This window comes from Lichenostomus cassidix, chromosome 17 (genome assembly GCF_008360975.1).
Source record: "Lichenostomus cassidix isolate B80296 chromosome 17, HeHo_3.0, whole genome shotgun sequence".
Lineage (NCBI taxonomy): Eukaryota > Metazoa > Chordata > Aves > Passeriformes > Meliphagidae > Lichenostomus > Lichenostomus cassidix.
In genome coordinates this window covers 10,352,219-10,376,255 of record NC_139497.1, presented here as the reverse complement: position 1 = coordinate 10,376,255, position 24,037 = coordinate 10,352,219, and the positions used below count along the sequence as shown (strand labels likewise).

At 49.3% G+C, this 24,037-nt stretch overlaps 1 protein-coding gene across 12 annotated transcripts in view; it reads right to left on the bottom strand.

The window, feature by feature from the left end:
* EXD3 (exonuclease 3'-5' domain containing 3) overlaps positions 1 to 24,037 on the bottom strand; it is a 282,421-nt gene that overhangs the window by 134,331 nt on the left and 124,053 nt on the right. For all 12 annotated transcript variants that reach the window (XM_085076512.1, XM_085076507.1, XM_085076510.1 and 9 more), the window contains 7 exons: positions 14,480 to 14,646; positions 9,013 to 9,151; positions 8,461 to 8,674; positions 7,401 to 7,510; positions 6,088 to 6,283; positions 4,813 to 4,979; positions 2,384 to 2,554 (listed from right to left, as the gene is read on the bottom strand). In XM_085076512.1, the coding sequence (XP_084932638.1) occupies positions 2,384 to 2,554; positions 4,813 to 4,979; positions 6,088 to 6,283; positions 7,401 to 7,510; positions 8,461 to 8,674; positions 9,013 to 9,151; positions 14,480 to 14,646 (1,164 nt within the window). The remainder of the gene's footprint in view (positions 1 to 2,383; positions 2,555 to 4,812; positions 4,980 to 6,087; positions 6,284 to 7,400; positions 7,511 to 8,460; positions 8,675 to 9,012; positions 9,152 to 14,479; positions 14,647 to 24,037) is intronic.

Genomic DNA, 24,037 nt, shown 5'->3' with positions numbered 1-24,037 from the left:
CTTAGGCTTTTAATCTTGATCCCAAAAAAAAGAGGGTGAAGGACCAGACACATCTGCCTACCAATAGTTGAAGCCACTTCAACAAAGAAAAGGAATGAGAACAATAAGGAGCAAATGCCAGGTGTTGCAGGAGTTCTTGGCACAAAGAGATGTGTAATATGACTGATAAACCATTTGACTTTAATGAAGAACAAACACTAATGCTGTACACTCTTAGGTGTTCTTGGTGACACCAGTTTGAGACTGTGCTGGGACAACACCCAAACTGTCTGTCTAGTACTCAGTGACCAGGATCCAAACCCTCTGATGGCCTTTGCAATAACATTCCCAAGTTTTTGGGCCTAGGGTGGTCAACATTCAACTTTGATTCAATCAGGACTAGCCAGATATAAAACAGGGTAGGAGGAGTCTATTTTTATCTTTGATTATCCAAGCCCAGATCAAAGGCTCTGCAATACAGTAACACTCCAAGGGCTTTTGATAGTGAAAGGATGTTTGTCTGGTCACCATAGAGAAAGCAATGTCAAACATCCTGTCCGTGGCACGATAAGGGATTGAGATGAGAAGCGGAGATGGGGCTCTGGGGGGAGGCACTGAGAACCAGTTTGTTTAAATGACTTGTGCAAGTCTGGCAGGGAGGAGATATTAATTATTTCTGCAGAAGTTAGAGCCTGCCCCAGATTCAGGCCAAGCAGACATCTGAAGAGGAAACATCCTGCACACCAGGCTGGGTGATAGCACACACTGTGTGGGCTGCATATCTCTGTCGCCTCCCTCGAAGGCAGGGAGGCCCTGCAGAGAGACCTGGACAAATTAGAGAACTGGGCAATCACCAAACAGATGAAGTTCAACAAGGAAAAGTGCCATATTCTGCACCTTGGATGGGGCAACCCTGGATGCACAGACTGACCGGGGAATGAGATCCTGGAAGGCAATGCCATGGAGAGGGACCTGGTCAATGGCCAGCTGGACATGAGTCAGCAGTGCCCTGGAGCCAGGAGGAACATCCCTGTCCTGGGGGCAACAGGCCCAGCATGGCCAGCCAGGCCAGGGAGGGATTGTCTGGCTCTGCTCTGGGCTGGGGCAGCCTCACCTCGAGCCATGGGGGCAGTTTGGGCACAATATAAGAAAGATATTAAACTGTTAGAGAGCGTCCAGAGGAGGGCAACGAAGATGGTGAAAGGCCTGGAGGGAACGCCGTATGAGTAGTGGTTGAGGACACTTGGTCTGTTCAGCTTGGAGAAAAGGAGACTGAGGGGAAACACATCACAGTCTACAACTTCCTCCTGAGGGGAAGAGGAGGGGCAGACACTGATCTCTGCTCTCTGTGACAGGGGCAGAACCTAAGGGAATGGCCTGAAGTTGTGTCAGAGGTGGTTTAAGTTGGAGATCAGGAAAGGCTCTTCCCCCAGAGGGTGCTGGGCACTGCCCAGGCTGCCCAGAGAATGGGCACAGCCTGAGGCTGCCAGAGCTCCAGGAGCATTTGGACAATGCTGCCAGGGATGCACAGGGTGAGATTGTTGGGGTGTTTGTGCAGGGACAGGAGCTGTTCTCAATGATCCTTATAGGTCCTTTCCAGCTCAGGAGATTCTGTGATTCTGTGATCTGTGCTCCTGGCATAGCAGGAATGTGTCTGAAATGAAGCAGCATTTGTCTCTTGTCTGGTAGACAGAGGGTTAGAGTTGTTATAGGAGCTTAAAGCAATACTCATAGTCCCCATGAGACTCTTCCTTTCCTAAATGTTACTGAGTTGTGGCTGATTACTTTTGAGTTGCCACTCAACGCCAGCCAGGACATTACATGGCCATTGATTATGGACATTCTTCCTTCTGTATTTAACAGCCATCTTTGGATTATGGTTCTGTCCAATTGACCTCAACACAAAATAGACAAATACCTTCCCTGTAAGCCCAAACTAAAGTGCATTAAAAGTGAATGTTGGGTTCCTTTCACTGACTTTTGTCTTGTTGCAAACACACAGCCTCCCCAAAGACACTTGGCCCCATCTTTGGGGGTTGGAGATGATCTTTAAGGTCCCTTCCAAGCCAAACCATTCTGTGATTCTATGATCTTTACACTCCACTTGTGTTCTTCTCATGACTTGAACTGCCCTTGCTGCCAGTGACACAGACAGACACACATAAGAGTGAGATCACAGCAGTCTCTGCTCCTCTCTCCTGAAGTGGAGAATCAAGGCCACACACCAGTGCAGGGACCAGCTGATTCCAGCTGTCAGAGCTTCTTGGGGTGACCCAAAGAAACTCAGGTATGAGCACAGGTATGGGAGGAGGGACCCATGGGGCAGCTCCAGTAGCCTGAGCACCAGTGCAGCTCCCCAGCAAGCAGCATCACATCCCCATGGAGAGGGCAGCTGTGAACTCACCTCAGCAGCTTTCCTGTGGTCATCCTCATTGTCCAGCAGCCGGACATCCACACCCAGGCAGCGCAGGTAGCGCCCCAGGCCCTGCAGCATGTTGTCACAGACCACGCTGAACTCCTGGGGGGAGATGGGACCAGGGGGACATGAGAGCTCCATTTTGGGTCCTTGGCATTCCTAGAGAAAGGCAAGAGATCCATAAAGAGCAGAAGGCTGATTCCCAGTACATTTGTGGTTTTCCTCCCTGTGTTCACCCACCACAGCACATCCAATTGCCTCCTTCCAACTGTGTCACCATTTCCTCGTGCTCTGCAGACCTCCAGATCCTCCTTCCCATCCTTTCCACATTGTCATGACCATGTGGGCAGGAGGCACAGCATGACAGGGCTAATTCTGAATTCGCCATTCTCTCCCTGACCAGCTGGCCACCTGATCCAGAGACCTGCAGTCTTTCCCTGTACAAGTGCCAGCCTGGCCTTTAGTGTTCTGCAGACATTCATCTTCATGAAGTCACAGAAACATCATCAAGACTGCTGTTCCCCTAATGAATTTGTCTGCAATTAATAAACATGTGCCAAAGCTAGGATTCAGGAAGAGGATCTGACAGACAGAGGGAGAAACAGGTAGATAAAGCAATCACATCAGCTCTGTTATCTTTGGAAGGTTAAAAATAGGCAGTGCCTGAATTCTGTTTATTTTATTTCAAATGTCTGCTGCTGGGGGAGTTCCTGCACTCAGAGGACTTTGGCATTGGGAGGTTCCCAAAAGTACAATAGCTAAATTCATGGAGAAGGGAAGTTATTAAGGAACCTCCAATGTCCAGCTTTTGACCTCAGGAACTTGAATCAGCTGGGATGACTGAAGGACACTGCCAGTAGCTATGCAGGGAGTCAACATTGCAGATCAGCTCTGCAGGAGCTGGCTCAAAGCTGGGAATGCTGTGGCACACCAGGCAGCTCCACCGGGCTGACCATGGGAACCAGCTCAGGTCCTGGAGCAACACTGGTGTGATGGTGCAGCTCCCAGCAGCTGCTCCCTGTGCCCAGGGCAGACTGGGCTGTCACTGGCTCCTGCAGGATCCTGGTGGATGCAGCTGTGACACCAGAGTGCTGTGACAAGGCATGGAGCTACCCCTCTGAAGCTGAGGCAGTTGGAAGACACTACCCCTGGCTGCTGCTGCTGCTCAAACAGATGTGCAGGAGCAGCAGCTGGCTCTCAGCTAGTGTTTATCCAGTGGCCAGCACTCTCATACATAGCTTTTTTCTCACATTTCATGCTGGCAGAGAGCAAAAAGCTTATAAAGGAGAATAGAGTCATTAGCCCCACTTCAGATAGTGGACCAGGAAATACTGGGAAAGATAGTGCAGAGTCCTTCAGGATACAGACTCAGGAGAAGTTGGCTTTTTTTGGTGTCCCAGTCCAGGTTTTACCAACTACCTCTTGGCTGATGAATCTGACTGTACAGAGCATAAAGATGACCTGTGGGTTTCCAAGGTAATTGAAGCCTGAAGTGCTCACTTTTCCCAACTCTGCAGCAGCCATCCAGCTCTGCTGTAATATAACATTCCCATGAATGTAGTGCTCAGGGAACTACTGAGCAGCTCCATGTTTTCCTGCCTGCCAAAGGCCAAGGGATGCCTTTTTTACACATTTATACACGAGATGGACACAGTCAGTAGCAATGGAAGAAGGCATTGACTTCAGGAGCTCAACATGCACTTGGGGCTCCTCAGAAGGATACACAGTGAATCTTCTCAGGTAATATGGGATTTCTGCTAAGGTTTCCAAAGTTGCACAAACCACTGAATGGTTCCATTTTAAATGTAAAACTTTACTGACAGGGACCAGTCACATTCCAAGATACTTAAGCAGAATTGCACACCTCTGGTGGAGTTTTAAGGCTCTGCCACAACACAGACTTCTGGGAGAGGCCACTCACGGAATGTGGTGGTGGGCAGGGAGGCAGAGACAAGCCTTCAGCAGAAAGGCATTTTGATGGATCATTTGCTTTTAACTTTGCAGACTTCTACTCCAGACACAATAAAGGAGATATTCCCAGTGTGAAAGCAAGGTGTGGAAGCTCAATAAAAATCAAAAGTAAAAAAGTCAGAGTTCTGAAACCTTGGTCACAGAATCCAAACCCACAGCACCGAGGAAATGGGGAAGGAGCATTTCCACCAGTAAGGCTCACTGGGCTGAGCACAGAGATCTGCACCCACATAGGGCAAAGACAAGTGAACCTCAAAGTGCAGAGAAAGCTGAAATCAGGCAGGCCAAGGAGAGAGCACACTGTCCTGGGAGGGAAGTGTGAGGAGGATGTTTGCTGCAACAGTCCTGAGAACAGCCGTGCACAGCTCATGGTGTGACTGAGAACGGCAGTGTGTGATTTGCAGGGGTCTTGAGCAACAAGCAGCTCTTTGAAGATGTTTACAAACCTGTCCAGAAGGTGATGGTGCTTCTTGTTTATTCAGCTGCTTCTTTGCCCTGGGTTTTTTGCTCTGTTTTCCCACCAGACTTTCTGTCAGGTCTGAACCCAGACCGAAGCTCTCGGGGTCCTTGCAGAGCCTCTCATAGATCTCCAGCAAGCAGTAAGCATCTGAGGCTGCAGGAAAGACAATATGAGCCTCAGCTCATGTGAGTCTCATTCAAAAGTAAACCAGAGGCTTTCCTGATGCAAGGAAGAGCCCCCACCTTTGTAAAAGCCACTGTGAACAACTGCAAAGCTGCAACTCCCTGAGGTCATCCCCTCAGCTCCAGGACTGACTCACTGAGCATCACAGCTGAACCCACAGCCACACAGGGTCAAGGCAGGAGCTCCTGAAGTGACAGACTCTGCCATCCCCACTCTAACCCAATGCAAACTGCAGTGTGGCTCTTCCAACCACCACCCGGTAACTCCAGCCAGCCCCTGTTCCTCACCATTGTCCCCAAACCTGCCCACAGCTCCTTATCACACCTCCTGATGGGAAGAGAACTTCCTCAGGAGATGCAATATCTCAGCAGGTACTGCCTGGGCTGTTTGCAATCACCTGCCCACACTCACTGCTCTGTGCTTCTGCTCCCTGCTCTTCTGCAACAGGAACGGGAGAACTCTCCCAGCCAGTCTGACAAGTCCTAGTGATTAACTTTTGTGGGAACTGTGTCAGCTTCAAGGATAGTTGAATTTAACAAAGGGCTGGTTTGCATCAGCAGACTGTCCTTTGATGCGCCAGGAAAAGATTTAGACACAGACTTCTGACTCTGGGGTAATCAGCAATAAACTCTATGGGTCCCTCCACAGCCCTAAGTCTGTGCTGCAGTTTCTGACACCATATCTGCCCATTTCAAACCCGGCTCTAACAAGCACTTCACTGTGACAAATGAACACAGCATTTGTTTCCCAGGAAGGTGGTGAAATGAGGCAGAAGGAAGTGGACTTTCCTCCTTTCAGTTACTGAGACGAGTTTCCACTGAGGTGATGTTTCATCAGACCAAATCTGCAAAGCACAGGAATTCCTTCATAAGAGAAATAATGAATCACTGGACAGTTTAAATTCAACCATTAAAGTCATGTCCGCAAAAGGACAAACAAAACATGCGCTGACTCCTCTGAACAGGAGCTAATCTGCAAAGCCATTTTCTTCCTCTGCTACTTAATGACTTTCCTGGTGACAGAGCAGCCAAACACAGCCTGCATTGGGCATCTGCAGCACCCCTAGCCAGGGCCAGACCTGCATAGAGGATCTGCTCCTCCCGCAGTGGCCGTTTCTCCCAGTTTGACAGCTGCTCTGTTTTATCCAGAGGCTTCCCCAGCACATGGTGCACCAGCAGACTGAGTCCCTTCTCTGGCTGCCTGACCCCTCTCTCCTCTTGGTTGTGCTCCGGCGACAGTCCATCGACCTTCCGGCCATCCTTCCTCCACTGCAGCTGATGGAAACAAAAAGATATAAACCACCTGGTTATAAAGCAGCTCCCAAACCACCTCCAGTTCCAGCTGGTGGGGCCAGGCATAGCCCTATCACATCCATCTCTTGCCTGGCGTATTGAACCCTGTTGTCTGGGATGGGGATGGCAAGAGATAAATACAGTGTCGGGTGATTTGTTTAACAAACACACTTGCTGGAGAGAATCTGTTTCATAGCCAAGGAAGGAAAAAAGGGTATTCTTGTACAGCACTGCACCAGAGCAGGAGGGCTGGGATGAGGCTCCTCAGGGGTCTGCAGCATGCTCACTGTGCTGGAGGCTGCAGGGCATCCACTCAATAAAGGACCAGCAGTGGCAGTTTAGCACCTTTCTCCTCCTAGTTCCAGTGGGAAAAGGCATTCCTGTGACACCCTGTGCAGCAGCCCTTTCTGCAGCTGCCATTTCTCAGGTTAAACTGAGGCAATGGCTGTTGGCAGGTATGTCAGCCCCTGCAGCACTTCCCAGGTTAAGCTATCAGTCCCAACGATCTGCTTCACCCCAACCCACAGCCTCAAACACTCTGTACATTTTACCCATTAAAATGGTTGTGCTTAATATTTCTGCAGACTGCTGAAAGCTCCTGTGTGCAAACCCAGGGACAGCTGTGCTTCATCTGACCAGAAATTCCTGTGCTGAACCCACCAGCAGCCCTCCTAGGAACATTAGAATTCTGTACAAATCGTTAACTCCATCATACCTCCTTCAATACTGCACAGTCTTGGAGCAGCAGAATTCCTACAAGAACTTATGTTTCCTAAGTTCAAGTGTAACTTGTGCTCAGAAACCTTATCCTGGCTTAATGGAACTGGGTCTCCATTTCAAGAGCTTTTCACAGCTTTTATAAAAGCTATGATGAAGCTGTTAGTATCGTAAGCTCTAACTTTTTAGTTGATGAAAACAAAATGCTTCCTTTACAGAATTCCAACACCTCTAACTCTCTGGAGGAAATGGTCTGTTTACTCACACAGCCATCTCCCTGCCAATCCAGGATGCAAACAGACAGTGCTGTGGATTCAGGATAGTTATCCACCAGCATATGCAGGAGACACCATTTCCCACATCTCTGTGTGTTTATCCTTACTTGTTTGTCCACTGCAAGTAGATCCACCACACCTTGCATTTGCTTCTCTGTGTCTTTCAGAGCAGAACATGTGGCTGCAAGGCTGCTGAGGTCTCCAGACATCCCATAACCTGGAGACAAAAAAGGCCCAACTCACACAAGTAGGAAAACTCAAATCATGGTTAATGCACTGCAGCTTCTTCTAGCTCAGAGTCAAAATGCTGACAAAACATATATGAACATTGGGGGGAAGACTGTTCAAACAGGGAACAAGACTGGCTCCTGTCTCTTCTGTTCCCAAGAGACACTCCTGCAGATCAAGGGGGAAGAGAGGTGGATGAAAAATGCTGAGTTTAAGATCAGCTAACTTAAAAGGTATTTATGAATTTGCCCTTGAAATCTAGGTCTAGCAGCTCCTGATAAAAACCTCCAAAAACGTAATGGTAATTCAGAGATCTCTGGTGTCAAGCATAGCAGCTCTGGGACAGGGACAGCACAGCCAGAAAGCTCTGCCCACTAGAACTCCCATAACCACTGAAGGTTGGGTGCCAGTTGGGGCTTAGTGTAGAGCTAGGACAATCCCAAGAATGCAAGTCAGGAATCTGGGATCTGACCTGAAATGGGGAGATATAATGGCATGGAGCTGTGCCAGGGTAAGGTTAGGCAGGATATCAGGAAAGGTTCTTCCCCCAGAGGGTGCTGGGCACTGCCCAGGTTGCCCAGAGAATGGGCACAGCCTGAGGCTGCCAGAACTCCAGGAGTGTTTAGACAAAGCTGCCAGGGATGCACAGGGTGGGATTGTTGGGGTGTCTGTGCAGGGCCAGGAGTTGGACTGGGTGATCCGGGTAGGTCCCTTCCAGTTCAGGATTTTCTGTGGTTCTCTGATCCTGTATTTCTATCATTCCCAGTTACACTGATCACTGCTTCCTGGCCTGGCAGTGCCTGAACATCCAGGGCTACAAAAGCTGGTTCCCTGGCAAGTGGATTTAGGGAATGACAACACCAAGACGATTTAGGAATGACAAAGATGACAAGACAGGCTGTGGGAAGCCCCAAAATGGGGAGAAGAGAGGGGTTTTACCTAGTTTAGTGATGGTTGCATCTGAATAGAGCCTGTGGATGAAATGGGGAAGGTTCTCCTTCTTCCTCTCGGCCTCAGCTTGCTCGAGGAGCTGTGGCAGGTCCAACAGGAACACCTCATCCTTCAGTGCAAGTTGCAAGAGGGCGACACGGGGCTTCCCCACCATGCCAAAGGAAGGCTTCCACTCCATGTCCACACCAATGACCTGCCCAGGCTGCAACACAGACACTTTCTGCGCATGGAGTCTGGCTGTGCTTGAGAGGAGCCTGGAGAGTCTGTCCAGGACATGGGCATTTCCTTCCCAACACCTGCAGCTCTTTGCACAAACTGCCACAGACACAGGTAACTCTCACAGCACCTGTGTTACCCCATGGGAACCTTCCTGGCACAATTCCTAACACGTTCCCCAAATCAGACAGTCCAAAGGAGCAGCTGTTCTTGGCTTGGGGAGGTAGACACTGGATGGCAGTGGCCACATGCAGCCCTGTGCACCAGCCTGACATAGAGTTCCTGCTACCTGACCCTGCCAGGCCAATCCCAGGTAACACTCACCTGCAGCACCTTCTCCCAGCACTGCAGCGTCTCCTCCCATGTCTGCAGAAAGTGAATATTTTCCCGTGGAATAGGAAGCTGGTAATAGTCCTTTTTCTTACTGTCCTCATAATTATCTGCTTTTGTGACCCCTTCTACCCTGCACAGAATCAGATACAACAGTTTTAAGCCATGCAATAGGAGAAAATCCTGGATTGGAGGAAGAGGGGTAAGTCTTATTCCCCTTAATTCACCCTGACCCTCTCTTTCTCCATGACACTAAGCTCTTTATTTTACCCTCTCTTTCCTCACTTTCCCTGTAATCTCTTTTGTGTTAGAATCATAGAATTCCAGACTGGTTTGGGTTGAAAGGGATGTTAAACCCCATCCTGTTCCCCACCTCCTGCCATGGGCAGGGACACCTTCCACTATCCCATGTTGTTCCAAGCCCCATCCAGCCTGGCCTTGAACACTTCCAGGGATCCAGGGGCCAGCCACAGTTTCTCTGGGCACCCTGTGTCAGGGCCTCCCCACCCTCCCAGGGAGGAATTCCTTCCCAATATCCCATCTAACCCTGCCCTCTGGCAGTGGGAAACCATTCCCTCCTTCTCCTGCCCCTCCAGGTCCTTGTTCCAAGTCCCTCTCCAGCTCTCTTGTAGGCCATCTTGACAATCCCTCCTTTCCATTCCTCTCCCAGAAATGTCCCTGTATCCAAGAGCTCACCACACACACACTGCATCCACTACAGAGAACACCCACAGCTTGCTGGAGTCAGAGCCCAAGCCCTGTCCTCAGTGCTCATCTCTCTTGCCCAGAACAAGGCTGGGCAGCTGTTTGCACATTCAGGGATAACTTGGATTTAGTGCTTCTTGTCTCTGAGCTCCCATGGGAGCCTGGGGGCTCCCTGGTGTGACATTGAGCAGGGTATCAGCTCTGAGCAGCTCTGTGTCCATGGGAGCCTCACACTGCCCCACACATGGACTGAGCCTCTCAGGTTGCTCCACACTCAGCTCCCCACCAGCTAGGAATGGGGGAATCTGTCCCATCATTTTATAGAGCAGTGGCTTGGGAAGGCTTCACATTCGTCCCTGATTCTATCCAGCTTCTCTATCCTCTTCCCTGGAAAATGGCCACACGGGCTGCACAAGGACATTTGTCCTATGTTGCACAGGGATGAAATCCAGAATTTCAGAAATAAAGATTCAAGCCCTTCTCTGTTTTGGGGAAGGCAGGCAGCTGAATCCAGAGTGAGCCTTGCTCGTGGTACTCCCGCCATTTGGGCTTCTGATGGCACCACACAGACAAACTCAGTCTCTGTGTATTAATTTCCTAGGAATGCTGGAAGATGCCTGCAGAAATGAGCTAAATGATTGCCTTCAACAGGATCCTACACAGCATATTTTCAGTTCAAAAAGAAGCAGAGTCTCTTGAAATGCCCTTGGAACGGAAGGTCAGCATGTTGCTGAGGTGGCTCAGTCAGATGATGCAATCAGAGAAAAGAAACTAACCAAAAAGATCCAGCTACTATGGACAGATCACACACTTTTGGACAGTCTCTTTCCCATAGAGACTTGAAATGGCTCATTATTTGGGAAACTATTTACTAATCTTATGTTTGGGAGTCTTTGTGACCAATTTTGCAACAGAGCAGCTGTCCCTGCACAAACACTCTTTCCCATGGGTTTGTGTGCATGAAGAAGTCAATATTTGTGTAAAATATTTAATGAAGGTGTGCAGCCCCAGGTCTCCAAGAATATTCTCACCTGCAAAGCTCAGGAGCCCCATGTGGTGTGACCAGAGACAGATGATGTCATTTATATGCTAGTGCCACCTTGTTCTGTGCAGTGTGAACTCCCTCTCTGGGAACCTGTGCCTTTGTTACTCAATAAACAAGGCAGCCAGACTTTTATGGGGTTCCATGGCTCTGCTGACTTTATAGCAGCTACCACAGCAGGTATCATGACTGGATGAGTAAACTGCAGTACAAAGGGCTTTATTCATCTGTCCCAGCTCCTCAAGCAGGGCAGAACACACCCTCATCTGCCTTCCCTCCACAGCACAGGATTCCCACAGCACAGAGATGTAGTGATGGGTTTTATCTCTGCATGCACAGTCTGTGGCTCAGTCACATTCCTGTAATCACCCTGTTGTGTTTTGAGGGTTTATCCCTCATGGAAAAACCTCCTGGCTCCCAACTGGCGGCTGCTGCGGCTTCAGCTGGGAGGAGGAGAAGGAGGAGGACGAGGACGAGGAGGAGGGAGGAGGAGGAGGGCAGCTCCACCACTGCATCGGAGCAAGGCAGGAGCAGGTCCGAGACAGACAAGAGTTTCCTGTGCTCTAAAAAAGCCATGGACCCTCTGGTGAAGTGTTTGGAGGGTGATTACATCCATATTGTGTTTCCTGAGGTGACACGGGGCTTGAACAAGAGCCTGTGGAGATCTGCATGAGGAGAAAGAACAGATCCAAAAGCCAAGATCCATGAACATGAACTGTTCAAGGCCATCTGTAAGACCTTCCCAAAATCATCAGCATTAAAAAATAATTAGCCATGTTCTCCTTCAAATTAAGCCAACCTATGCTCCAAAAATACCATCTTTAGTTGTGAAAGCTGCAGTTTTTGCATAAACACCTCTTTCAGGAGATGGAAATTTGCCGTAATATTTAGGACAGCAAACCTGGTGACAAACCCATTGAAGCAGACAGTCCTGCTTAGTCTCAGGCTTGGTCTTCTTATAAAGGTTTGCTTATCCCATAGAGAGGTGTTGGCACTAACCAAGCTGCCAGAGAGAGATCCTGTTACCTGGAGTTTTAATTCTGACATGTGACCCCAGGAGGGAAGTCCTGGGGTAAGAATACCTGGTAAAAGGAAGCTCCCAAATCACCTGCACACACCTGCACGCCTGCAGGGGCTGTGGGTGTGCAGATTGGTGCACCAGCCATGCCAGGAGGGATCTGCCTCTGCTTCTCACCACGAGCACAGTGCTTCCAGCTTGCTGCCCAGGGAACAGTGACCTGAGACTTCCTGCTGGCTTTCTTCCTCCCCAAAAAGGCAATGCCTGATGTCATCACCAGCTCCTCCTGGACACACAGTCCATTGCAACTCAGATTCAGACTTCCACCATACACATTGGGAAGTTCAGCCCCATCCAGGAAGTTCATTCCTTGTATTACAGGCTTCAAGGGCCATGTTTGCAGGATGCTGAAGGTACTGGCTCTCAGCTTGCACAAAGTTCTCAGTGCTTACCTCTTGGGACTGGTCAGAATTTTCCCATAAACATTCCTCTAACCTCACCTCTCTTCTGAACCAGAAACACCCACCTCCATGCTAAAAAAACCCAACACATTTCACCAGTGAGTGTAAGAGAGAGACACCTGGAAGGTAGTGCCAAATCCAGTCAAGCACAACACCCTGGAATAATAAAGTGAATGATGAGTTCAACAATGGAAGAAACGTAAAGACTCCACTCCATTCTGTTTTTGCAAAAAGCCTCGACTCTGGCAGGAAACACATGATTGCTCCTGGAATGGCAGCAAAGCTCTGAGCTCTGCTGCACTGCAACCACAGCCCACAGCTCCTGCATTTACATCGAGCACTCAGGGATCAGTCATCTCCCTTGCACAGAATCCAATTAGATGAATTCCTGTACATGAAAGAGCAGAGACCAGCAAGGTGGCTGTGTAATGACTCTGACCCCAAGGGCTGTGGTAGCCTGCAGCCTCTCAGGGCTTCGTCTCAGGAACATGCATGGGCAGAGCTCCAGGCTGGGTATGGATGGGACTCATCCAGCCTGAGGCTCCTGATTCCCTCCAAGTCCTGGGTGAGATCCCAACAGGACCCTCATGCAGTATCTACTGAAAGCTCTGCAGCTTCCTCAGGACTTTTAGTAGCCTGCATATCCACAGGCCTTTCTGCAGGAAAAAAGGGGTCTAAGAAAGGGTCTAAAATTGGTGGCAAACATGTTTGGCTCTGAAGAACTTGCCTAAACATAGAATTAGAGAAAGATGGAATGGACCTCAGAGATCATCCAGTTCCACCCTCCTTGCCATGGGCAGGGACACCTCCCACCAGACCAGGTTCCTCAGGGACCCATCCAACCTGGCCTTGAACACTTCCAGGGATGAGGCAGCTACAGCTTCTCTGGGAACATCTCATGGACACAGTCACTGAAGCAGGGCAGGCCCCCCCACTGCTCTTGGGAGTGTAACAGTGAATTCCTGGGCTCAGAAAATCATTTGCATTGAGTTGCTTCTTCACATAGGGCCTGTGCCCCTCCATACAGCACAGCTGGGCAGCTGCTGGGGACACTGCTCCAGGAAGAGCATCATCCTGGGCCATTTTCTCAGGGATACACAGCACTGAATACTCAGAACCAGAACTCCAAAGCCCTGGTATTCCTCCAGATCCAGCTTGCCCTGGAGATCACACAGCTCCTGGCACTTTAGGGGGCTGTATGAGATTTCCTAAGTTTTGAGCCTCTTCTCAACTTGGCTCAGCTTTGTCCCATAGAATGGGACCTTCCACCCTTGTCCCTCCATCCTTCCTGTCCATCCCTCCCACTCCAGCAGGTTCACAGAGATCCTTCACTGGGGCTGTTTGCAGAGTTCTGAGCACCTGAAATCAAGCAGTTGTAAGAACCCTTCTTAATGTAAGGATTTTTCAGTTCTTTTGAACCTCTGCCCTTGCACTCCTGTTCCAGAGCCTGAAACAGGTTAGAGCTCCTAAGGGGGAGGTACAGTGGCTACTGCAGACTGATCTGCTGCACACAAAGTGAGGGCCCCAAAGCACAAGGGAAACATGGCACTGGGTTATTTGGATTGCATCAGAGGGAGAAAAGGGGACAGACACTAATTAGGGGTTAATGGCTTCTTAAGGTGACTTGGTAAATTTGTACTAGAGAGTCCAGGTTTATCCCAAGTTCAATTAATGTGCCTCTTCTGGGATCTGACCCCAAATGTCAAAAATTCTCAATACCTCTGAAAGCTTTGAATGAGGCCAACATTACAGACTGGTAAGAAAAATGGCTTATGAACTGTAAAAGGAAGAAGAAAATAAATACAGTTATAAAAATCTAAGCGTCCTAAAAGGCATTAAACCAGGTTACAGTCCAGGGGGTGCAAAGCATATGGAAAACTTCGACAGATGTGCAATCACCTCAATAAAATAGATGAATATTCAGGTCCTACCCACACTATTTCATTTGCACTGTTGATCTGGCAGAGGAAGTGTAAGAACGCCCTGCAGCATGAAGCAATCTCACAGAGCTTCTGTGTACTCAGGAAGAGTTTAAAATGCCCCTTTCACAGACATTTCCAGCTTATGACAAACAAATGCAGTGTGTGCAGGGCCACAGCGGGATCCAAGTACATGGAGGAAGCCTATGCAAAATTCTGTCCCTAAGGACGCATCATGGCAGACAATTTTAAGCAAATATCCAGCCTTTGTATGACATGCAATCTGCATGGAAAAGGCACCAAACAGGGTATTTACCTGTCCTGGATGTGCAGCTTTTGAAGCTCCTCAGCCACGGCACAAGGCAGCATCTCGGGGGGCACCTGGCAGTGCTGAGCCCACCTCGCCACCCCGCGGGTGTCACAGTAACGGAGCAGAGACTGCACCAGCTGCCCCTGCAGCCAGCGGTTCTCCCCAACTGTGCTCTGCAAGGGCAACAGGGAAGGAAGATTGTCAGTGCCATTTCCATCATGCGTGTTTCTCCCCCCTCCCAGGAGGCAGCATCCTCAGGGGTCCTGGGCAAGGGCAGGAAGGAGCAGGAGCCACCCCAGTGCCAGAGCAGGGCTGCCCCCAGTGCAGGGGAGTTTCAGTGAGTGCTGCACTGCTCTGCCAGGAGATGAAGAGCACACACCCAGACTGGGAGCTCACTTGTGTCCCCTTGCCAGCATGGCTGTTTGGCCAGAGAATGCCACTTTGCAGGTGCAGCGCGAAGAAGCAAGGCTATACCATTGCTGAGCCTGACTTCTGACCTGCATATTATTTACTCAGATACTGATTACATTAAGCAAAATGAGAACCACTGAAAGACAGCAAAGATCTCTGGAATTAATAGGTAATTATGGAGGGGTAAGAGTTTGGATTGTTTTAATTCCATTTTGTGTCTGTACATCGCCCCAAAGTGATGCTGTGACTAGATGGCCTGTGAGACAAATAGAATAACAGAATCCTAGAATAGTCTGGGTTGGAAGTGACCTATCAAGGTCATGTACTCTAAACTCCCTGCCATGGGCATTTTCCACTATCCCAGGCTGCTCCAAGCCCTGTCCAATCTGGCCTGGGACACTTCCAAGGATCCAGGGGCAGCCACAGCTTCTCTGGGCACCCTGTGCCGGGGCCTCCCCACCCTCATTGTAAAAACCTTATTCCTTATATCTATCTGAATCTCCCCTATTTTAGTTTAAACCCATCAGCTCTTGTTCTGTTGCAACAGGTCCTGCTAAAAACTCTGTCCCCATCTTTTTAATTGGCCCCCTTTAAGTACTGAAAGTCGTACTGAAGGATCCTTGGAGCTTTCTTCAGGCTGAGCACCCCCAGCTCTCCCAGCCTGTCTCCAGAGCAGAGGGGCTCCAGACCTTGGAGCATCTTCTTGGGATAGCTTTCTTGAGACAGACACTCCTTGGAAGTATTTGCATGGATTGTTGAGATTGCCAGTCATCCATAAGTGACAGGGAGGGCACATCAGCAAAGCTTTCCTGAGTGCTGTTCAGAGCCAGGAAAAGGCTGACATCACCCTCTAGCCCTCTGCCCCAAATGCTGTGAGATAGGGGCTTCAGGACCCTCCCCAGCACCAGGCACAACTGCGGATGGAGCCCAGGCTGACAGTGGTGTCACCCTGCATTAGAATTCAGCTGTATGAAATGTGCTGAGAGTCCCCCATGCAGCTGGGATGAACCACGATTGCATGAAGCATTTGTTCCCTTTGCGTCTGTTCAAGACCTCTGTGAAGGTGAGAACTGGATCATTGCTTTGGGACAGTCTCAGGTGTCACTGTGTTACTCCCTGTGTCTGCATCTGCAAACAGGGAGGGCACTTTAGGACATTCCCTGCTCCCAGCTGTTCCCTGGAGGAAGGGAACTCGTGCCTTGGCACACTGCAGAGCCTGGGGGTAGCAGCACAAATTCATAATGCCTGTGGTTTAAACCCAAACCCCAGCTATGGCTGGAGCATGGCACAGTGCCCACCCTGGCAGGAGTTAGCAGCCTCTTGCAAGGGGCAGTGACAGTGCCCCTTGTGACAGCTGGATGCATCAGAGCTTTTCTGCCTTGTCCACCTCTGAGAGGTGCAGGTGTGAGAGGAAAAACAAACAGTGACACCCACAGTCACAGCAGCTCCATGAGGTGGGAGCTCCCCCTCCTCCTCCCCAGCCAGCATGTGCTGCAAATACCCCAGAGCCCCCACAGCCAGCATGGCAACTGCTCCTCTCTGATCTAGTCATGGACGTGCCCTTGAAGTTAATATTGTCAAGAAAACTGCTAAAACAAGCTGAAACCCTACACGGTGGCCCAGGACCTGTAGCTCTAGGATTGGCACTACAAATGAGAATTTTGGTGGGGTGCAATGCTCAGATCTGCACTGAAAGTCCATCCCCACCCTGGGCACCCCGCTGCCATCTGCCATGTGCTGCCCAGCAGCACTGCTCAACAGCCTGAGCCCACTGCCAGCGATGGCAGCACCTTGTTCCCTCTCCCCAGCGTGTAGGAACAGCTCCCAGCTGGGTGGGAGGCTGTGGCCATGGGGCCTCATTCCTCACATTCCTTCAGTAACTAGAAGGTGAGAATTTGTCTTCAAAGCAGACACAGAGATCAGGAAACAAATCTGTTGATAGCCCCAAGGTAAAAAGGAAGGGAAACACAAAGCCGAGGAGAAAAAAAAGAATGACCCCCGCCCAGAGGTGCAGGAGTGGGCAGAGGCTCAGAACAGCTTGGAGGGTTCTGGCACCCCAGGTAGCACCAGCCTGCTCACAAAAACTGCTGCCTCAGCACTATGTCTGCACCCCTGTGACTCTGCCAAGTGCCAAACCACAGCTCTTCTCATGGATATGTGGAGGAACAGTTTTGTTGCTGTTCCCAAGGGGCTGGGGGCACAGCAGGAGCCGGGGTCAGCAGGACGGGTCCAGCAGCCCCCCAGGTACAGGAGGGAAGTGAGGGAAGAGGCAGGGCAAGAAAGGACAGGACATGTTTTCCTGCTCATGCTTCTTGCCCTCCACATTTCCCTTGGCTATGCCAGTCCTGACCTTTGTGCCTCTCTCCCCTCTCTGCCTTCTGTGACTGAGCTCAGCCAAGCACTGAACACATGAAGAGGGGCTGAGTTAAACTCTCCTGCACATCTGCCAAGCCACTTCTCAGAGTCCTTCCCAAAAAGAACATATTTTCTTACTAACATTGCAGAGCAATTCCCTCTTCTTGTTCCCCCAATGTCCATCCTATTGTCTTCCTACCTTTTTGCTAAAACACAAACTCTTTGGGGTTGGAGATCTCTTCAGTTCACCCTGAATCAATTCTTAATAAATCTCATTGTGGCAGCTTTATTTCTGGAAATAATGAGGTGCAGATTTTTTTTGTATTAGTCTAATGATAACAGATTTCTTCTTTCAACCACAAAAAGCAACTCTGTAAAGAAGGTTAACCTCTCCAGAGATATCCCATCTTGCATTCTGAAACAGAAAATAGCTTTGTTTGTCTTTTTACTGAGAAAAGAAAAAATCCAACATTGCTCTAAAGGGGAAAGGCTTCCACCGCAACAGCTCTGCACTAGGCAAGAATGTGGAAACTTTGGCCCCAGAAGATGTGGGCACAGATGCAGAGAGCAATGTTTCACCAGGGATGACATTTCATGTGCTTTGCTCTCAGTAAATGAACACTTCTCAAGAGGAAACTGGCACAATTGCTCTGATCAACATCAGCGACACCTCCAAGCAGGAAAAGATTCTATAGACCATGAGGCTTGTTTACAACCCTCTTGGAATTCTAGACATATCATACATTCTTTAATCCATAGGAGCACACAAAAACCCCTGACACCAACAATAACTGATGATTAAAGCTTTCTACAGCGATGGCTGCAGATTTCCTACCCGTAAATCCTGTTCTCACCGCCAAGGCTTCACAAAGCTCACACCAACCACACAGGGCAAACTCAGCAATGTCCTGACCTTAACCTATCAACAATTTCTCCATTGGTACCAATAATTTTTAACCCAAATATCCAATATCTCCTTTGGAAGTCACCCTATCGAACCCTAGATCAGTTTTATTTGCATGTGTTAAGCTGCATTTCAGTCCCATCCAATTCTGCCCTTTGCCTCAACATCTTTTCCCAAAGAGGGACTTTATTCACACCACTGACACCAACTATTTGCAGAGTCAGATTTTAATTTAACTTTTGAATGTCTTGGCCAATTTCCCCTGTTTTCAAGCGCTTCCAGAATCAACAAAAACCCCTCCTGCTAGTGTAGAGAAAATGTCAAGGAGAGTATTTTAGAGTCAGCAATTTTAAAAGGGGAAAAAGAAAACCAGACTTGAAAAGGACAAACCCCCTGTCAGCAGTGGAGGGCACTGACAGCACTGCTGAATTCCCTGTGGTGTTGCAGGTACAGACACCTGTGCTTAAACACTCCCTGAAGATCCCACTGTGGTACTATCACTGCTACTTTATTGTATTTGTGCTTGAGGTTTGTGTTTCAAAGTTTCCATCACTTGTACTGCATGGGGAGGTGCTTCAGTGCCACCATCAGATGTCATTGAAGGGAACTCCTTGAAGCATAAGGTTGGAGCTGACACCCTCAAAGCCAGACCAGGGCCACAGCCTGTTCCCTGCAAAGACGGGGATCTTAGCTTCTGGAGAGCTTGCACAGAGCATGGAATCACAGAGTGGTTAGGGTTGGAAGCAACTTTAAAGCCCATCTTGTTCCAAACCCTCTGCCATGGGACACTTTCCACTGTCCCAGGCTACTCCAAGCCCTGTCCAACCTGGCCTTGGACACTTCTAGGGATCCAGGGGCAGCCACAGCTTCTCTGGGCACTCTGTGCCAGGGCCTGCCCACCCTCACAGGGAAGGATTTCTCCTTCATGTCTAAGCTAGCTCTGCCCTCCTTCAGCTTAAGGCCATTCCTCCTTGTCCTGTCTGCCCATGTAAAGTCCCTCTCCCTCTTTCCTATGAGCTCCCTTTAAGTCTCAATAGGCCACAATAAGTTCTCCCTGGAGCCTTCTCCTTGTCAGGCTGAAGACCCCCAGCTCTCCCAGCCTCTCTCCAGAGCAGAGGGGCTCCAGACCATCTCTGAGGCCTCTTTTGGACTCTCTCCAACAGGTCAGTGCCTTTGTGGTGCTGAGGACCCCAGAGCTGGACACAGTGCTCCAGGTGGGGTCTCAGAAGGGCACAGTAGAGCAGGGAAATCCTCTCCCTTGGATGAAAGATGCCAACTCTACCCCCACTCCCTTCTGAGCAAGGTTTCCTGTGGAAGCAGCAGTCACTCAGCCATGGCCACCGCCCACAGCCAGAGCCTGAGAACACCCTGAGAACACCCTGCTTTCTCATCACTTGAGCCGTTCTCTCGCTCACAGGCACTGGCCACTCAGATGCACTAATTTATAAACTAGAGAAGAACAAAATAGGCTCCATTCAGAGCCCAGCAGCCGGGCTTTCAGATAGCGATCAGTGCGTCACTGCCAGAGCCACACTCCTGTGTTAGGGAGGCCATTACCACATCAATGCCAAGGAAGTGGGCTTGCTCCTCTTTCAACAAAGCTTTGGCACTGCGGCTCCCTGGGGCATGTTCACACTACCTCGCTCCTCTTTGTGAATCAGGAGATTCAGCTTCCCAGCCTCCCAATGCCTCTTCCAAAGGGCAATTCAGAGGAGTCTAACTTAGTATATTGCTGGAGAAATCAAGGCAAAGACAACTCTTAAAGTCAACTTGCTGCTGTGCTGGGGCTCCTCACAAGGAGCTGATTGTTCTGGGCAACCTGGAGGAAGCTGCTGGTTTGTGGTAAGGAGCTGAACAATATTGTGTGACAAGAATGCGTCTGCTCCATGTTTCTGTGTGTCTCACACAACCATGGCCAAGTGGTAGCCAGAAGAGTCACACTACACAGCTTGTCTGGTAAAACTCACCCCACACAGGGGCTTTAAATGTCCCTTCCAACCCAAACCATTCTGAGATTCCAGGAGATGCTCAGTGGGTTGGAGCACGTGGAGAGGCTGAGGGAGCAGGGCTTGCTCAGCACAGGGAAGGCCCAGCTGGGCGATGTAGGGGAATACAATCCCCTTTTCAATTTTATCAGGGGGACCATAGAGAAAATGGAGTCAGATCCTCCCAGGAAATTCAGCCAGGCCAAAAAGTGAAAAAACGGGACAGTGAGAGTGGCTAAACACTGCATCAGGCCCAGAGGGGTAGTGGAAGCAGGCAGGGCATGACAACCCTTGTCCCATGAACCTGGCCCTGCTCTGAGCAGGAGAGCAGAGATGAGCTTGCAGAGAAGAGCTAATTTCAAACCGAAATGAGGCTCTGATTGTGTGATTAGCAGTGCCCTGCATTCCCCAGACTCGTCTCCACACAGACGAGTGGCTTCTTGCAGCAACTGCTGCTTTCATGTCCCAAGCACCTCCCGGGTGAAGAACACCCAAGATCTCATTTACCCAGAATACAGGATGGTCCTGATCATGCTCAACAATACTACACGGAGATTCAAATACATTTCCTGCATTGGGATTCCTTCCAAATGTTTGTCAGGCAGCCCCTGCGGGAAGTAATTAATTTTCAAGAGATGAAGTCATTTTGTCTCCAAAATCTGCTCCTGCTGCCACAGATGTGAGCAGGTACAGAGCAGAGGGAAAGAACCAATGCTGCTTTCAAATGCAGATCTGGAGAGGGAGTACTTTTAAAAAACACTGAGCAACAAGCTCAGACATTTCCTTCAGTACATTGTTTGACATCCTTCATGGGCTTTCACGCAGCTCACAGAGCCACAGAACAGATGAACCTGCTGCTGGCAGCAGCTCCACAGCACAGGGCATGGACACTTACCTCCACAGAGAAGAAAGGCTCCACACAGGATGTTTCACTGAAGTGAATCTGGCATGATCATTTCCAGATTTCACTTCAGCAGATTCAGTAGTGGATATCAAAATTTCTTGACTGGACAAAGCACAAACCCAAACAGAAATGGACAACCACGGAATGTCCTGAGCTGGGCGGGGACCCACAAGGACAGGAGAGTCCAACTCCTCACCCTGTTCAGGACACCCCAGCAATCCAACCCTGGGCATCCCCGGCAGTATTGTCCAAACACTCCTGGAGCTCTGGTAGCCTTGGGGACGTGCCCATTCCCTGGGGAATCTGTTCAGTGCCCCAGCACCAAGGGAAATGAACCTTTTCCTGATATCCAACCAAAACCTCCCCCATTGATATTTAACAGGTTTAAGAGTGAAAGTGCTATACTCTACAAGGACCTTGCTCCACATGCCCAAGGAACTGTCTGGCACAGAATCCCCAGAGACTTCAGGACAGGCCTTTTGATAAAGAGGGCACTATGGTACATCTGTGAGATAGCAAAGCTCAGCCCTGACACTATATCCTGCTCCCCACTGCCTGTCCTAAAAAATTAGCTTTTACTGCCCAGTTTGCCACGGCTGCTGCAGAGAAGGTTTTAGGGAAGGGATCCTGTCCCATTGCTCCTGTCACTGCAGACTTCAGACAGATGCCCACAGAAAGGCAGCCTGGGGCCATGCTGGGACCAGTCAGCAGTGCCACTTGTCTTTGGGGGCCACTGATCAATTCCTGGTCTTGTTCAGCAGTGTCAGTATAGCCTGACACTGTGGATCAGAACCTTTCATTTTAACCCACAATTAATTAATTTTCCTCAATTACATCACAACTCCAGGTATGCTGATACACAAAATCTCAATCTACCTGCAATACTTGTTCTCTCTTCCACTTAGCTGCACAGGGAATGGAACAGGTGTAGCTCTGCAATGATCTGTAGTGCTATTTTAATCCCATTAAAATAACCTTTGTTTGAAGAGAAAAGTAACTGTATGACATCCATAAACCCCCCAAAATACAATTCCATGGCAAATAGACTAAGGTAACTTTACCCTACTTGCTTTTCCAGATATAATTTCTTTTTCCTTCTCTTCTGTGTGAAGTCCATTCTGAGGGTCTCTGCTTCCTCCCAAAATCCCTCTCACAATGACTGCAGAGGCATCTTCTGAATTCCAACCTAACCCTGGCCTCAGAGCTCTTGAATATTTGTCATCCCAGGGATCAGCAAAGGACCAAAGACTTGGTCTGAATATATAAGCCACAGATTTTTTATATGCTTCCAGAGTTCTCACACCTCGGTCCCACAGTGGCAGGCTGGAGATATTTTCTGGGAGCATTCCAGCACTTGGCAATACTGAAGATGAATGAGAATGGGGAAATTGGCCAAACTCTTTCAGAGTAGAATAGTAGTGTGTTACTTATCACAGTAGATGCTTTGTCTAAGCCCAATGACACAGCGCATTGAAGACAAACTGGCAACCCTTATCTTCCCAGTGTATTTTGAAGTAGCATTTATCTCCCTGCCTTTTGTCATTGTGTCACACATACATGAACAGAGTGTCACGGGGCCAATGGCAAATCCTGCTCTCCAGTTTAAGGAACTGAAGGCTCCCATCGTATCCTGGATGAACTTCACTGCTGCTGAGCCTCACTGAGCCTGGACCTCCTGTGACCAAACACAATTTCTCTGGTCTCTCCAGCCTCAGAAGGTTTATACAATGCAGGCACTTCCATAAATGTTCTACAAGAGTCACCATCCCAGAACTCTGCTCTGGTTTGTATCCTGGAGCATGGAAGCCTGCACAAGCAAAATACAGCTCTCTGCTAAGCTCTGAGGCTGCCTGAAGGGTGACTATTCAATCTGAGCATTCCAAATTCCAGCTTAGCAGAAATGTGTGACATTGACTTGTACTACAGGATCTGTCTGCAGGAATTCCAGAGTGAGGAATTCCATGAACTGCCAGAGCCTGGCCCCACTGTGGGGTCAGTGACAGAGCCCTTCAGCCCCACATCACCACAGGGCTGCCAGAGCTGCAGGTGTGTACAGGAGTGAAACCACTGCCTCTGTGTTTCTGCTGGGACCTGAACTCCCAGGATGACACCTCATCCCTTTGTTGGGATGCATGTGAGCCGAAGGCACTCCAACGCCTTCCCAGATGGTTTGGATAGTCCTGGTATTAACCCTAACAAGCTAAACCAGTATGCAATTAACCTACCAGTAACTCCATAAAGTGTTCCCATACCCAGTTGCATACATAATGAGAATCCATAGATTCCATTTTCCTTTCCATAAAGACATGGAATTCCAGCATATTTACTGCCCAGTGGCATTTCCTGCTCAGGTCCAGCCCATGTCTGCTCCATGGACTTTACAGGAGGAAGTCATTTACTCATTTGCAAGATGGGAGAAGAGTCTCAGAAACTTTTTCTTATTCTCTCCTGACTCCATTCCCTCTGCTCAGGTCAAACTCCAAGTTAGGAGGCTGAGCAACAAAGCAGGAATCTCCTTTTACTCGGTCCTGGATGTGGATTATTTCAACAGCTTTCCATAAGGGTCCCACTGGACCAGGATGCAGGGCTGGAACTAGAAGATCTTTAAGGTCCTCCTAACAGAAACCACTCCATGATTGTAGGATTCTATGATCATGACTCTGCCCACATTTATTCCTAATGTACAGCAATTCCCCTCAGATCTGCCCTTTTCCAGTGGGAATAGCTGGATGGAAGACTGGCCATCAAATTGCTCCAGGTTCTCACCCATATCACTGCCTCACCTAAAAGTCCTGTCAGGTTTGAGGTGGAATGAACTTCACATTTCCTGTGGCCAAAGAACACAGGCAACAAGTTAATTTCTTTGTTTCGTTTTAACCCAGCCCTGAGCTTTGCTGACATCAGACTTCTTCAGTCTCTCCTCTTCTGTTGCCTCACTTGTAGCAAGTTTGGGAGAGCTCCTGACCTTCCCTAGGCCAGGCTGAAACTCAGAATGATGCTCCCCA